At 37.6% G+C, this 17,205-nt stretch overlaps 1 protein-coding gene across 8 annotated transcripts in view; it reads right to left on the reverse strand.

Annotated features, from left to right (window-relative positions):
* Window positions 1-17,205, reverse strand: part of CTNNA3 (catenin alpha 3) — a 1,832,183-nt gene that overhangs the window by 1,707,896 nt on the left and 107,082 nt on the right. For 7 of the 8 annotated variants that reach the window (XM_009214841.4, XM_009214844.4, XM_009214842.4 and 4 more), the window contains exon 3: window positions 6,041-6,233. The exons of the other annotated variant lie outside the window; for it this stretch is intronic. In XM_009214841.4, coding sequence (XP_009213105.3) covers window positions 6,041-6,233 — 193 coding nt within the window. The remainder of the gene's footprint in view (window positions 1-6,040; window positions 6,234-17,205) is intronic. 8 annotated transcript variants of the gene reach the window in all.

Consider the following 17,205-nt stretch of genomic DNA (forward strand, 5'->3'; position numbering starts at 1 on the left):
TAGAATGGATAGATAAATTATGGTCTATTATCAATGAATGAATGAACTACTATATGGTGAGCTCTCACAGACATACAACATTAAGCAAAAGAAATCAGACACAAAATACAACACACTGTATAGTCTCACTATTTAAAGTTCAAAAAGAGGCAAAACTAACCTATGGTGTTAGAAGTCAGGATAATGATTACCTTTGAGATGAGGGAGTAGTAGCTGGTAGAGGGGACAAGGGGCACTCTTAGGGTTTAATAATATTCTATTTCTTGATGTGGGTGGAGGTTACATGAGTGTGTTCACTATGTGGAAATTTATTGTTTAGAGATAATGTGTGCACTTTTCTGTATATATGTTATTCTTCAATAAACCATTTAAAACATTAAAAACAACCACTTGTGTGGCTTAGAACAGTGGTCCCCAACCTTTTTGGCACCAGAAACTGGTTTCATGGAATACAATTTTTCCACAGATAGTAGGTGGGGGGAATGGGGATGGTTTCATCCTGAAACCATTCCACTTCAAATCATCAGGCATTAGATTCTCATAAAGAGCACTCAAACTAGATCCCTCACATGTGCTGTTCACAATAGGGTTCACACTCCTAAGAGACTCTAATGCCGCAGCTAATCTGTCAGCAGGTGGAGCTTAGGCGGTAATGCTCATTTGTCTGCCGCTCACCTCCTGCTGTGCGGCCTGGTTCCCAACAGGCCATGGACCAGTACCAGTCCACGACCCAGGGTTGGGGACCCCTGGCTTAGAAGCAATGTCTAGAGATTGTAGGGTAATAGAAACTATATAAAGGTAGTATATATGCTACAGGCAAAACACGTAATCTAGACATTATAAACAACTCTTAACTAATCCCTGGGTAACTGCTATATGAATATTCTAAAACTATTTCAAGAAAATGTCGAATTTAATACTTTGCCATTGTATTGGTATAAGTGTACGAGTAAGCTATAAGATCATGAGTAACTATAAGTAATAATTTACAATGTGAACCACTTCTGCTGAATCTCTACACTTCTACCCACATATTACCTTTCCTTTCACCATCTCTCCCTTATACTACCCATGTTTCACCTTTCATGGGCAAGTTCTTTAGTTAACCAAAATGCCCACATTATTTATCACTTCAAGTCTGTAAATAAAGTCACCGAAAGCAATGAAACAGAATCTTGTAGTAAGGCTACATAAATTATATGTCTTTATTGGAAGGAAAGATTTTCTAAATTGGTCTCAATTTAGAAGTCAATAAATATATAATAAAGCTATCTCTACTCTCAATATATTTTCATAATATTTCAATATATTTTCACTTTTGCAAATACTTTAATCTTATTAGTTGCTCTTCATTAGTCCTTCACATTATGCCACTGGACAAATACCTTTAAAAAAATAACTCAAAGCAGGAAACTACTTAAAATACATTTCCAGTATTTTATAGAGTTTATTGGATCAGAATCCATTCTCCTTATACTTCAACTCCACCACTGAGCTTAAAATTCCTTCCAAGCTTTTGGGAACAATGCTCTCAGTGTCACTATCCCTACTATACATAGGATAATCATTGGCTGTTCCCCAAATTCCAGAACCATGTGCCATTGCATTGCTTTCCTCCCACCCTGAAGTCACTGGCAGTAGCTCATTTTGGCAGTTTGTCAAATAAATCACACGGTAAAGCACTTGGTGATCTTTAACCAAATGAATCTGCGGTGTGTGCAGCATATGACATGTAGAGGTATTCCACACGTTATAATAGAACACAGTGAAGGATATACCCTGTACAGCATAATCCTGGAATCAAGACTTCTCTTTGAGAACTTCTCTTTAAAGTGATATCCTTTTTTTGAGCTAAAAAGGTCAACTTACTTAAAAACAAAGGCAAATACCATCTCATGGCAACTATTGTTCCTTTCTGAGAATGACTGATGTCTTACATACTTATTACCAGACAGTTTATGGAAATTATGCTGTCAAATAGATCATATTTTCCTACAGAAACAGTGTAAGGATAGAGCTCATATCCCTTACCACAGAATCAACAGAGAAACTATAATTATGAGAGTTAAAGCAAAGATAAGACTATTATAAAATTTTATAATATAAAGTGACAAAAGGATGCTTCAACTTTTTAATTTATTTAACAAACGTTTAACAGGTGTCTGTGATGTGTCAGGCATTGGTAATCAAATAACACCTGGTACCTGCCATGCTCAATAAATTAACTAACAGTCACGATTTACTAAACAAGCACATCAATGTTCACTGTATAGGGTGGTTACTGTCATGAATGAGAGATGCTTAGAGTCTGTGAGGACACAGAAGACAAACCTCTAAATCAGCATCCAGGGATCAGTAAACACTTCCTGGAAAAGATGACCTTGGCTCAGCTTTACTACATGAGCAAGAACTGACTGAATTAGAAAGGCAATCCAAGTGACAGGAATATGGTCATGTTCTGCATAACAACATTTCGGTCAACAACAGATGCATACATGATGGTGGTCCCATAGGATTATAGTAGAGTTGAAAAATTCTTATTGCCTAGTGACCTCATAGCCATAGTAACATTGTAGTGCAACGCCTGTGGGTTTTGGTAACACTTCCAGAAGAAGGCATTGTTAACATAGGAGATGAAAATTCCCATGCATGCTATTGCCCCTGAAGACCTTTCAGTGGGACAAGATATGAAAGTGGAAGGCAATGACATTGACAGCCCTAATTCTGTGTAGGACTAGGCTAATGTGTGTATTTGCGTCTTAGATTTTAGTAAAAAAAAAAAAACTTTAAACAGTAAAAAAAAAAAATTTTTTTTAATTTAAAAAAGAAAAAAACTTATAGAATAAGGACATAAAAGAGAAAATATTGTGCAGCTGTACAATGTCTTTTAATCTAAGTATTACTACAAAAGAGTCAAAAAGTTAAAAATTTTTTAAGCTTATAAAGTTAAAAAGTTGCAGTAAGTTAAGGTTAACTTATTATTGAAGAAGGAAAAATATTTTTAAATAAATTTAGGGTAGCCTAAGTGTACAGTATTTATAAAGTCTACAGTGATACTAGGCATTCACCACTCCCTGACTCACTCAGAGCAACTTCCAGTCCCGCAAGTTCCATTCATGGTATGTGCCCTACACAGGTGTACCATTTTTTAATTTTTTTAACCATATTTTTACTGTGCCTTTTCCATGTTTAGTTATACAAATACTTACCGCTATGTTATATTAATCATTGCCTGCAGCATTCAGTATAGTAACATGCTGTAAAAGTTTGTAGTCTAGGATGCCTAGGTGTGTTGTAGACTATGCCATCTAAGTTTGTGTAAGTATACTCTATGATGTTCACACAATGACAAAATGACATATGGATGTACTTCTCAGAACATGTCCCCATTGTTCAGTAAGGTATGACTGTAGCTGATAACACGTGCAGAGAGGCATAAAGCAACATGGAACATTCAAGAAACTGAGAGTTCCTGTTTGGAGGAACATTTGAGGGAGGAGCAGTCACAGGAAATGAGGTGCAAGATAATGGCAGAAGCCAAATCATGAAATGCTTTGGGAGGCAGGTTTAAAGTTTGAACTTTATTGAAAAAGGTAGTCCCCCTGATCCTCCAACAGCTACTAAAAATGATTTTAAGCAGACAAGTAAAATGAGCATATTTTCATTTTTAAAAGATCTATTTGATTTTACTATGGAGGAAAGCTAATGCAATAACCCTGAATTCACGAAGCAATGTTAAGAATAGAGTAGAAGGAACAGATCTGAGAGACAACAAGGAGAAAAAATTCATTGAACCTGACTGATGAAAGAATATATACACCAAACCCCCATGACACCAATATAACAAACCTGCATATGTACCCTGAACCTGAAATAAACGTTTTAGAAAAGTTTTTAAAAGTTCATTGAACTTAGACTTTAATTGGAAGAGAGGGTGGAATGAAAGGAAGAGTCTAAACTGACTTGGTGACTAAGATGATGATCAAGAACAAGGACAAAGTGTGGGTCTCTGTTGGTAGGGAGCAGGGAAAAACAACAAATATATTTCAAATTATCTTGCACATTATGTTGTCTATATATTGTCTGAAGAATACGTATAAAATATAAATTGTACATAATACATATAACAAAGTGTAGCCATTTTGGAAAACAGTGTGGAGGTTCCTAAAGAAATTAGAAATAGAACTACCATTAAGAGCTAGCAATCCCTCTTCTGGGTATAACACTGAAGTAAAGGAAAGCACCACTTATAAAGATATCTGCACTCCCATATTCACTGTATCATTTTTTACAATAGTCAAGATATGAAAACAACCTAAGCGTCCATCAACAGATGAATGGATAAATAAATTGGTCTATATATACAACGGAAAAAAGGAGATCCTGCCATTTGTCACAACATGGATGAAACTGCAGGACATCATGCTAAGCGAAATAAGCTAGACATAGAAAGCTATTGCACAATCTCACTTATATGTAGAATCTTTGTTTAAGAAAGTCATATAGGCAAACACAGAGAATAAAACAGTATCCACCAGGGGCTGGGGGCAGGAGTGAGGAAATGGGCAGGTGCAGATCAAAGGATACAAAGTTGCGGTTATGAATAATGAACAGCTCTGGAGATCCAGTACACAACATGAAGACCAGAGCTAATCATGTTGAATTCAGGATTTTTGCTAAATGAAATTTAGATGCTCCTGCTACACACACCAAAAAAATGAGTAACTGTGAGATTAAGAATATGTTAATTTACTTTATTATAGTAACCATTTTACTATTTATATGTATTTCATAACATTATGTTGTATACCTTAAATATACACAATAAAATTTATTTTAAAATAAATTCACATAAATACAATTTTTTTTTTGAGATGAAGTCTTGCTCTTGTCCCCCAGGCTGGAGTGCAATGGCACGATCTCAGCTCACTGCACCCTCTGCCTCCTGGATTCAAGTGATTCTCCTGCCTCAGCCTCCCATGTTTACAGGCGCCTGCCACCATGCCCAGCTAATTTTTGTGTTTTTAGTAGAGATGGGGTTTCACCATGTTGGCTAGGCTGATCTTGAATTCCTGACCTCAGGTGATCCGCCTGCCTTGGCCTCCCAAGTGCTAGGATTACAGGCATGGGCCACCACGCTCAGCTAAAAATTTTTTTAAGTATACAACAAATAATCCCCTGTATCATACATGTGACATAAAGCTTACTGTTACTAGTATATTCATTTTAATTATTTAATTAGCAAAGGCTTCCTGATTTTCTTAAAGTTATGTTGGGGGGTTAAGGGAGAAAAATATTTAAAAATCCCAAGTCTCTTTTACAAAGCTGAACAAGAAAATTTAACTTTCCTTTTCTTCCCAAAATAGATACTTGCAGAAAGCTGATATATACGAAAGCATTCCACTAACCAAAGAATATTCAGCAATTATTTTAAAACTATCCTACAGTTTAGACTTAAATTCATTAGAAAATTGCTGTATTATCATAAAGATCGCAAAAAGATGAAATATATGCTTAGATTATGTAATATTAACAAAGCAGCAACTTGACTCATGCATACTTTATGCAAAGCGTTTTTTAAAAAGTTTAGGAAATCTAAACCTTCAGAAATTTGCAAAGTTAAAAATGTACTTCTGAGATGGTCAGGTCTGAAACTTCTATTTCCCAGCTGTTTACAAGGAACTTCATAACTTATTTATGTATAGACAAATAAATCTTCAGCTTCATTAGTCATTTCTCACTATATCCTATGACCAAAAAAGGGTACTCTTCTCTTTGTTTATTATGGAAAAGCTATGTCAAGGCGGGGGAGGAAGAGGAATTGCCTGCAGGGACTGAGCAACTAAAAAGAAGAGCCTAGAGTGGGACTGAGCCTTGGAGCTGTCTAATGAGCCACTCTGCCTCCCACAGCTAGCTCCTCACAGCTCTGCAAAAGACTAAAAAACTGGAGCCAACAAAAACAAAACACTCACAGATCTAATTTGGTGACTAACACCCTAAAGATATGCAGTTTGCTCCTGAGCAGGACTAGAGTACTCACTTTCTTTGCGAACTTCCTCAAGTGAAGCCGTAAGCTCATCCTTTAAAACTGTAGCTTCCTGGGCAATCTTCTCTCCCTTGTCTAATAAATTCCAAGTTGCTTCCTCCACAGAAGCTAGAAGGATACTGGCTCTTTTCGAACGTCCTTTTTTCCTGCTGGAAGGGTTCTGGGGACAGTTTACAAGTGTGGTAACCTAAAATTGAAAAAATACAAAGTACTCCATTGACAAATTGTAAGGCGAACATAGTCCTGTGATATTACAGCCCAGAACAAAAGACAGTACAGTTGACCCTTGAGCAACTCAAGGGTTAGGGGCACCAACCCACCATGTAGTTGAAAATCTGAGCATAACTTTCGACTCCTCAAAAACAGAACTACGAATAGCCTACTGGTGGCCAGAAGCCTGATAACAATAGTCGATTAACACAGATTTTGTATCTATATGTACTATATAACTGTATTCTTACAATAAGATGAGCTAGAGATAGTGTTATTAAGAAAATCATAAGGAAGAGAAAATATAAATAAATAAATAAATGAATAAGTATAAGTGGATCATCATAAAGGTCTTCATCCTCATCATATTCATATTCCTGAGGAAAAGGAAGAAGAGGAGGGTTGGTCTTGCTGCCTCGGGGGTGTAAGAGGCAGAAGAGATGGAGGAGGTGGAAGGGAAGGCAGGAGAGGCAGGCACACTTGGTGTAACTTTTATTGAAAAAAATTCCGAATAAAAGTAAACCTGCATAGTTCAAACCAGTGTTGTTCAAAGATCAACTGTATTTCACAGTAACATGACTCATCTCCAGTGCTGTCGATACACCTACAAAAGTCAAGTCATGGCACCAAGAACAGCAGCAGGAGCCACCATGGAGTTCCCAACTAAAAATAGGAAGTGAGAGCCTTAGCGTTTGAATTTCAAAATATAGACATTAAAATGCCCACTCTTCAACTACCCCTGGTCATCAAATCATTTCTATGTTAAATATTTACTGAACATCTATTTTTTACATTGTTCTGGATGATGGAAAAGAAATGCATTTCACGCTTTCATGGAGTTTACATTCTTAATGTTGGCAGCATACAATAAACATATAAACAAATAAAAAATGTAAGGTTCAGTAAATGTTAGGAGGAAAAATAAAGTTGTGGGAGGGAACAGAGTGAGAAAGAGTGGGGATCGGGGTGGTCAGGAAAGGCCTCTTGATGGGGGACTGAGTGAGACCTGTTTGAGAGGCCAAATGAGTTAGAGGAAAGTGTAGGAGGCAAATCTGAGAGTTTACAAAGGGCAAGAAAGTAGGACATAGTAAGGATCTGGCCTTTGTCCCCTGAGGCAACCGCTGTTTTATATGATTCAGAATGTTTCTTCCTCTCCTAATATTAGTTATCTCTATTCTCACCCTAAGTAGACTAATACTGACTTAATTATAATTATTTTTGGCTCCCTCTTAATGTAGATTGCTGGCTAAAAAGTGGTATAAATTTTATCTTATAAAATTATTTGATATTTTGGAGATAAATAATTTTCTGCTCTCATTTTTGACTGTCTTATCAAAGTTCTGTATTTTTTATATGAAGTTTCTGTAATTAAAACAATACACACATATACAGGCTTCTAGAGCATTCTTCCAGTAGTAAAACTTGAACAAACTCCTCACCACAAGTATATGAAGTGAGAAATGTGTGAATTAGCTTGATTTAATCATTTTACAATGCATACACATATCAAAACATCACAGGGTAAAAAATAAATATCTATAAATTTTATTTGCCAATTTTAAGTTAATAAAGCTTGGGGAAAAAAAGAAAGAAATGAATCTTAACAAATACAAGAACAAACTCATAATAAGAACATTATTTGAAGACAAAAATTAAGCTTCTGTATTTGCAAACAAAAACATCATACTGAATTACATTATTAAAAAACACCCATTTCTGGCTGGGCGTGATGGCTCATACCTGTAATCCCAGCACTTTGGGAGGCCAGGGCAGGCGGATCACTTGAGGTCGGGAGTTCAAGACCAGCGTGATCAACATGGAGAAACCCCGTCTCTACTAAAAATACAAAATTAGCCGGGCGTGGTGGCGCTTGCCTGTAATCCCAGCTACTCAGGAAGCAGAGGCAGGAGAATTGCTTGAACCCAGGAGGCGGAGGCTGTGGTGAGCCGAGATCACGCCATTGCACTCCAGCCTGGGCAACAAGGGCAAAACTATATCTCAAAAAAAAAAAAAAAAGAACACCCACTCTTAATTAAATCTTGGATCACAATTACAACTTTTGGATTAAATTTTTATAAACAAAGCTTTAAAATCACCATCGTAGAGGAATGAGAGAAAGGAAAAAAACAACTTGTATCTAATATTTAAAATAGAAGACCTGAAACTCCTGTTGAAAGCTAAGCTGCTGCATGTCATGAAACAGTGGAGGCTCATGGTAATCATGCACCACATCTTTGACAGCAAACTGCATAATGCTTCCTGCGCAGTAGCCCCTAGAGATTTTCCTTGTTGGTTGTTTAGCAGCATTCGAGGTTTGTTTACTTGGATATCTGGACCCAGTTTTTATCAACGAACTAAAAAAAACTTAAGAAGCTATGGGGGAAATATGTGGATGAAAATCATTTTTGTCTGCCCTCCTACCCTCCTCCCTTTACCCAATAGATCCTCTGTTTCATTCTAATTCGCTTTATTTCCAAGTTCTTCACCCAGAGTGGAATGTCTTGTGGCAAGCCTTTGTTTCCTCTCTTAGAAAATAAGAATAATCATTATTATCCTACAAGACTGGGGAAGGTCAAATAAAGTAAAGTATTTTGTAAAATGCATAATATGACACAAATATTTGTTGGCATTTCATGTATATTTTCTAGTTTGTTCCCCACGTAGGTGTGGAAAATTGGTTATGGGAAACCTTATCATAGGTGTTCTCTCTGGACCTGAGTTTATCTTGCTCTTGGGGCCCCCCATGCTAAATGTGATGAAGGCAGTTAACAAACCATATTCTGTATGCTTTACAAGCAGCTAAATAAGATCATGTGTCTTCATCATGGATTATATAAGAATAATAAGCCTGATTTATTACATGGGTTTTCACAAATTCCAAAAGGCAAATATCTCACTCTTATCAGTCTAATTTATATATTGAGAGTTAAAAGGTATTTGTCCAGATTAAGACAAATTACAAAAACTAGTTTAAAATCTTTGTTTAAAACAAAGAATAAATATCATTGTCTGAAATGTTCCCTCGGAATATATTTTAAGTGCCACAATTTCGGATGCTTCCCACTGCACATTCCTCCTCTATTGTTCAGATCCTCCATGTGCCAAATGTTTTCCATAGAATAGCCTGGGCTTTGAAATTAAAATGAGCATTCCAGAAATGCTTTGTTCCTTATAATAAATGCCAGAGAAGTATGAAATGTGAAAAGAACATTGTATAAGAACACTGTGCTTCCATCAAAAAAGGCAATTTCATCTTGCAAGTTATTCACTTTTATAAGTTGTTTGTACCTACGTCTTCTTTTAAAATACTCCAATACAGTTATTTGATATTGATTAAACTAAAGTCAAGTGATGTTTTCAATGATTCCTCTTATTTCAGAAAGTAAATATGGCTTGGCAATCCTGTGGAAAAAAAGAAAGCTGAAACTATTTTTTTTAACCCCAACTCACCTAAGAGATGCAACTTACTCCTATCAGTGACTGTGACACACCGTAGCAGATGATTCTCACCAAGGGGGAGGATAGGAGGGTGCTATTAGAAAAGGTCTCCCACCTCTTGAAGGAATACCAGCAACCAGTAAATTAGCTTTCAAGTTATCCTGTAAAATAAATCCTGTGTCCTCATTTTCTTTTTCAGTACTAAATCAGATATATTTCTGTAAGAAAATTTAGTTGGAACAACTTGCAACAAAGATGATTCTAATGTAGGTTCTAAGCCCATGTCTTGCTAACTTTACCTTCTGTCACAGATACAAAATCCTCCCATTCCCCTCTTTCTCAGACTTTAGGGATCCCTCTCATATAGAAAATCTCTAAGAAGATGGCTGAATAGGAACAGCTCCAGTCTACAGCTCCCAGCGTAAGCGATGCAGAAGACGGGTGATTTCTGCATTTTGAACTGAGGTACCAGGTTCATCTCACTGGGGCATGTCAGACAGTGGGTGCAGGACAGTGGATGCAGCCCAATGAGGGAGAACCAAAGCAGGGCGAAGCACCACCTCACACCGGAAGCACAAGGGGTCAGGGAATTCCCTTTCCTAGCCAAGGGAAGCTGTGACAGACAGCACCAAGAAAATTGGGTCACTCTCACCCGAATACTGCGCTTTTCCAAGTTTTCTTAGCAAATGGCACACCAGGAGATTATATCCCACACCTGGCTCAGAAGGTCCCACACCCATGGAACCTCATTCATTGCTAGCATAGCAGTCTGAGATCTAATGGCAAGATGGCAGTGAGGCAAGCACCCACCATTGCTGAGCTTGAGTAGGTAAACAAAGCGGCTGGGAAGATGGAACTGGGTGGAGTCCACCACAGCTCAAGGAAGCCTGCCTGCCTCTATAGACTCTACTTCTGGGGGAAGGACATGGCCAAACAAAAGGCAGTAGAAACCTCTGCAGATTTAAATGTCCCTGACTGACAGCTTTGAAGAGAGTAGTGGTTTCCCAGCACAGAGTTTGAGATCTGAGAACACTCAGACTGCCTCCTCAAGTGGGTACCTGACACCCGAGTAACCTAACTGGGAGGCATCCGCCAGTAGGGGCGGACTGACACTTCATATGGCCAGGTACCCTTCTGAGATGAAGTCTCCAGAAGAACGATCAGGCAACAACATTTGCAGTTCAGCAATATACACTGTTTTGCAGACTCCGCTGCTGACACCCAGGCAAACAGGGTCTGGAGTGGACCTCCAGCAAACTCCAACAGACCTGCAGCTGAGTGTCCTAACTGTTAGAAGGAACACCAACAAACAGAAAGGACATCCACACAAAAACCCCACCTGTACGTCACCATCACCAAAGACCAAAGGTACATAAAACCACAAAGATGGGGAATAAACAGAGCAGAAAAGTTGAAAATTCTAAAAATCAGAGCACCTCTCCCCCTCCAAAGGAAGGCAGCTTCTCGCCAGCAACGGAACAAAGCTGAACAGAGAATGATTTGATGAGTTGAGAGAAGAAGGCTTCAGATGATCAAATTTCTCCAAGCTAAAAGAGGAAGTTTGAACCCATCGCAAAGAAGTTATAAACCTTGAAAAAAGATTAGACGAATGGCTAACTAGAATAACCAGTGTAGGTAAGTCCATAAATGACCTGATGGAGCTGAAAACCATGGCACGAGAACTAAGTGATGAATGCACAAGCTTCAGTAACCAATTCCATCAACTGGAAGAAAGGGTATCAGTGATTGAAGATCAAATGAATGAAATGAAGTGAGAAGTTTAGAGAAAAAAGAGCAAAAAGAAATGAACAAAGCCTCCAAGAAATATGGGACTATGTGAAAACACCAAATCTACGTCTGATTGGTGTACCTGAAAGTGACGGGAAGAATGGAATGAAGTTGGAAAACACTCTTCAGGATATTATGCAGGAGAACTTCCCCAACCTAGCAAGGCAGGCCAACATATAAATTCAGGAAACACAGAGAATACCACAAAGATACTCCTTAAGAAGAGCAACTCCAAGACACATAATTGTCAGATTCATCAAAGTTGAAATGAAGGAAAAAATGTTAAGGGCAGCCAGAGAGAAAGGTTGGGTTACCCACAAAGGGAAGCACATCAGACTAACAGCAGATCTCTCGACAGAAACTCTACAAGCCAGAAGAGAGTGAGGGCCAATATTCAACATTCTTAAAGAAAAGAATTTTCAACCCAGAATTTCATATCCAGCCAAACTAAGCCTCATAAGTGAAGGAGAAATAAAATCCTTTACAGACAAGTAAATGCTGAGACACTTTGTCACCACCAGGCCTGCCCTACAAGAGCTCCTGAAGAAAGCAGTAAACTTGGAAAGGAACAACTGGTACCAGCCACTGCAAAAACATGCCAAATTGTAAAGACCATCGATGCTAGGAAGAAATTGCATCAACTAAGGAGAAAAATAACCAGGGAACTTCATAATGACAGTATAAAATTCACACATAACAATATTAACCTTAAATGTAAACGGGCTAAGTGCTCCAATTAAAAGACACACACTGGCAAATTGGATAAAGAGTCAAGACCCATCAGTGTGCTGTATTCAGGAGACCCATCTCATGTGCAGAGACACATATAGGCTCAAAATAAAGGGATGGAGGAAGATCCACCAAGCAAATGGAAAACAAAAAAAGGCAGGGGTTGCAATTCTAGTCTCTGATAAAACACACTTTAAACCAACAAAGATCAGAAGAGACAAACAAGGCCATTACACATTGGTAAAGGGATCAATTAAACAAGAAGAGCTAACTATCACAAATATATATATACCCAACACAGGAGCACCCACATTCATAAAGCAAGTCCTTAGAGATCTGCAAAGAGACTTAGACTCCCACACAATAATAATGGGAGACTTTAACACCACAGTGTCAACATCAGAGAGATCAATGAGACAGAAAGTTAACAAGGATATCCAGGAATTGAACTCAACTCTGCAACAAGTCGACTTAATAGACATCTACAGAACTCTCCACCCCAAATCAACAGAATAATCATTCTTCTCAGCACCACATCACACTTATTCCAAAATTGACCACATAGTTGGAAGTAAAGCACTCCTCAGCAAATGTACAAGAACAGAAATTATAACAAACTGTCTCTCATACCACGGTAAAATCAAACTAGAGCTCAGGATTAAGAAACGCATTCAAAACTGCTCAACTACATGGAAACTGAACAACCTGCTCCTGAATGACTACTGGGTACATAACAAAATGAAGGCAGAAATAAAGATGTTCCTAGAAACCAATAAGAACAAAGACACAGCATACCAGAATCTCTGGGACATATTTAAAGCAGTGTGTAGAGGGAAATTTATAGCACTAAATACCCACAAGAGAAAGCAGAAAAGATCGAAAATTGACACCCTAACATCACAATTAAAAGAACTAGAGAAGCAAGAGCAAACACATTCAAAAGATAGCAGAAGGCAAGAAATAACTAACATCAGAACAGAACTGAAGGAGATAGAGACACAAAAATCCCTTCAAAAAAATCAATGAATCCAGGAGCTGGTTTTTTGAAAAGATCAACAAAATTGATAGACTGCTAGCAAGACTAATAAAAAAGAAAAGAGAGAAGAATCAAATAGATGCAATGAAAAATAATAAAGGGGAAATCACCAGCAATCCCACAGAAATACAAACTGCCATCAGAGAATACTATAAACAGCTCTATGCAAATAAACTAGAAAATCTAGAAGAAATGGATAAATTCCTGGACACATACACCCTCCCAAGACTAAACCAGGAAGAAGCTGAATCCCTGAATAGACCAATAACAGGTTCTGAAATCGAGGTAGTAATTAATAGCCTAACAACAAAAAAAGTGCAGGACAAGACGGATTCACAGCCAAACTCTACCAGAGGTACAAGGAGGAGCTGATACTATTCCTTTTGAAACCATCCCAATCAATAGAAAAAGCGGGAATCCTCCCTAACTCATTTTATGAGGCCAGCATCATCCTGATACCAAAGGCTGGCAGAGACACAACAAAAAAAGAGAATTTTAGACCAATATCCCTGATGAACATTGATGCAAAAATCCTCAATAAAATACCGGCAAACCGAATCCAGCAGCACATCAAAAAGTTTATCCACAATGATCAAGTGGGCTTCATCCCTGGGATGCAAGGCTGGTTCAACATATGCAAATCAATAAACATAATTCAGCATATAAACAGAACCAATGATGAAAACCACATGATTATCTTAATAGATGTAGAAAAGGCCTTTGACAAAATTCAACAGCCCTTCATGCTAAAAACTCTCCATAAATTCGGTATTGATGGAATGTATCTCAAAATAATAAGAGCTATTTATGACAAACCCACAGCCAATATCATACTGAATGGGCATTCCCTTTGAAAACTGGCACAAGACAGGGATGCCCTCTCTCATCACCCCTATTCAACATAGTGTTTGCAGTTCCAGCCAGGGCAATCAGGCAGGAGAAAGAAATAAAGGGTATTCAGTTAGGAAAACAGGATGTCAAATTGTCCCTGTTTGCAGATGACATGATTGTATATTTAGAAAACCCCATCGTCTCAGCCCAAAATCTCCTTAAGCTGATAAGCAACTTCAGCAAAGTCTCAGAATACAAAACCAACGTGCAAAAATCACAGGCATTACAATATGCCAATAACACACAAACAGAGAGCCAAATCATGAGTGAACTCCCATTCAAAATTGCTTCAAAGAGAATAAAATACCTAGGAATCCAACTTACAAGGGATATGAAGGACTTCCTCAAGGAGAACTACAAACCACTGCTCAACGAAATAAAAGAGGACACAAACAAATGGAAGAACATTCCATGCTCATGAATAGGAATAATCAATATCGTGAAAATGGCCATACTGCCCAAGGTAATTTATAGATTCAATGCCATCCCCATCAAGCTACCAATGACTTTCTTCACAGAATTGGAAAAAACTGCTTTAAAGTTCATATGGAACCAAAAAAGAGCCCACATTGTCAAGACAATCCTAAGCCAAAAGAACAAAGCTGGAGGCATCACACTACCTGACTTCAAACTACACTACAAGGCTACAGTAACTAAAACAGCATGATACTGGTACCAAAATAGATATAGAGACCAATGGAACAGAACAGAGGCCTCAGAAATAACACCACACATCTACAACCATCTGATCTTTGACAAACCTGACAAAAACAAGAAATGAGGAAAGGATTCCCTATGTAATAAATGGTGCTGGGAAAACTGGCTAGCCATATGTAGAAAGCTGAAATTGGATCCCTTCCTTACACCTTATACAAAAATTAATTCAAGATGGATTAAAGACTTAAATGTTAGACCTGAAACCATAAAAACCCTAGGAAAAAACGTAGGCAATACCACTCAGGACATAGGAATGGGCAAAGACTTGATGTGTAAAACACCAAAAGCAATGGCAACAAAAGCCAAAATTGACAAATGGGATCTAATTAAACTAAAGAGCTCTGCACAGCCAAAGAAACTACCATCAGAGTGAACAGGCAACCTACAGAATGGGAGAAAATTTTTGCTATCTACTCGTCTGACAAAGGGCATTAATATCCACAATCTACAAAGAACTCAAACAAATTTACAAGGAAAAAAAAACAAACAATCCCGTCATAAAGTGGGTGAATGATATGAACAGACACTTCTCAAAAGAAGACATTTATGCAGCCAATAGATACATGAAAAGATGCTCATCATCACTGGTCATCAGAGAAATGTAAATCAAAACCACAATGAGATACCATCTCACACCAGTTAGAATGGTGATCATTAAAAAGTCAGGAAACAATAGGTGCTGGAGAGGATGTGGAGATATAGGAACACTTTTACACTGTTGGTGGGACTGTAAACTAGTTCAACCATCGTGGAAGACAGTGTGGTGATTCCTCAAGGATCTAGAACTAGAAATACCATCTGACCCAGCGATTCCATTACTGGGTATAGACCCAAAGGATTATAAATCATGCTGCTATAAAGACACATGCACACGTATGTTTATTGTGGCGCTATTCACCATAGCAAAGACTTGGAACCAACCCAAATGTCCATCAATGATAGACTGGATTAAGAAAATGTGGCACATATACACCATGGAATACTATGCATCCATAAAAAAGGATGAGTTCATGGCCTTTGTAGGGACATGGATGAAGCTGGAAACCATCATTCTGAGCAAACTATCGCAAGGACAGAAAACCAAACACCACATGTTCTCACACATAGGTGGTAATTGAACAATGAGAACACTTGGACACAGGAAGGGGAACAGGACACATTGGGGCCTGTCATGGGGTGGGGGGAGTGGGGAGGGATAGCATTAGGAGATATACCTAATGTAAATGACGAGTTAATGGGTGTGGCACACCAACATGGCACATGTATACATATGTAACAAACCTGCATGTTGTGCACATGTACCCTAGAACTTAAAGTATAATAAAAAACAAGAAAAAAAAAAAAGAAAGAAAATCTCCAAGCTTACAGCATTAGAGAGTTTGGGTTTGCTTACTTTCTTTAGTCTGTAAATCTGTGCTAGGCTATGAAGACACATCTTCATCATAGATACAGGAAGGAACTTCCATGGAACTGGTGCTAAATTAACGGTTTCAAGTAATTTATAAAGAAGAAATTTCCACTCTATTGATTCTGCAAGTTTAACATTCCACAAAACGAAACATATTTTAAATGGTGTGTAAAAATATTTATGTAATAAAATTAAGAGTACAAAAAAAGGTTTTTATAAATTTTCCTAATTTAGGTGTGCTTCTCTAAATGCTCTAAAGATGCTGAAAATTAAATTGATAAGCTTAATGAACCAAGCCATCAACTGTCATTATATACAGCCACACTAGCACACAATAGGAACACTGTAGAATATGTTTTGACTTACTTTCATTTATTGTAACAGTGCAACAATTACTTTAGCATCTCAGATTCTAACTTTGTGAAATGTCTTTTGTAATGCCAACTTGGGTAACACAATTATATTCTGTAACCTTGTTCTTTCCCAATATAGTTCTGATTTTTTTAAATGCTGCTCTCATTGTAGTATAAAAAGGCCACGTTAACAGCCATCTCTTTTCTTGTTTATTAGCTAAAACACTTTGAATTTCAACCTTCCTCCAATAGCTCACAGGAGCCTTCAGGGCTACTTTTGCTCCCTTGAGTTAATTTTAATGTATGAAATAAAGTATAAGTCATTTAAGCTATGTTAATTAGCTAAAACTTCAACAGGGTTCTGAAAGAAATTAGAAGGGTAGAAAAATAAAACTACCTATAGATAAGTAAAAACTGTGATATTTCAAAGTAAAAAGTACAAATCAGTCTCGGGGAGGAGAGGGCATGTCCCTTCTTGAAGTCATTGATAATTTCAACTATTTTTTTACTTCTACCAAAAACAACCCTTACTGAATTAACAAAAGTGCAGAGGAAGATTAAATGGTTGAGATCCCAAAAAATGTATGCG

The sequence above is a fragment of the Papio anubis genome, chromosome 11 (assembly GCF_008728515.1).
Source record: "Papio anubis isolate 15944 chromosome 11, Panubis1.0, whole genome shotgun sequence".
Classification (NCBI taxonomy): domain Eukaryota; kingdom Metazoa; phylum Chordata; class Mammalia; order Primates; family Cercopithecidae; genus Papio; species Papio anubis.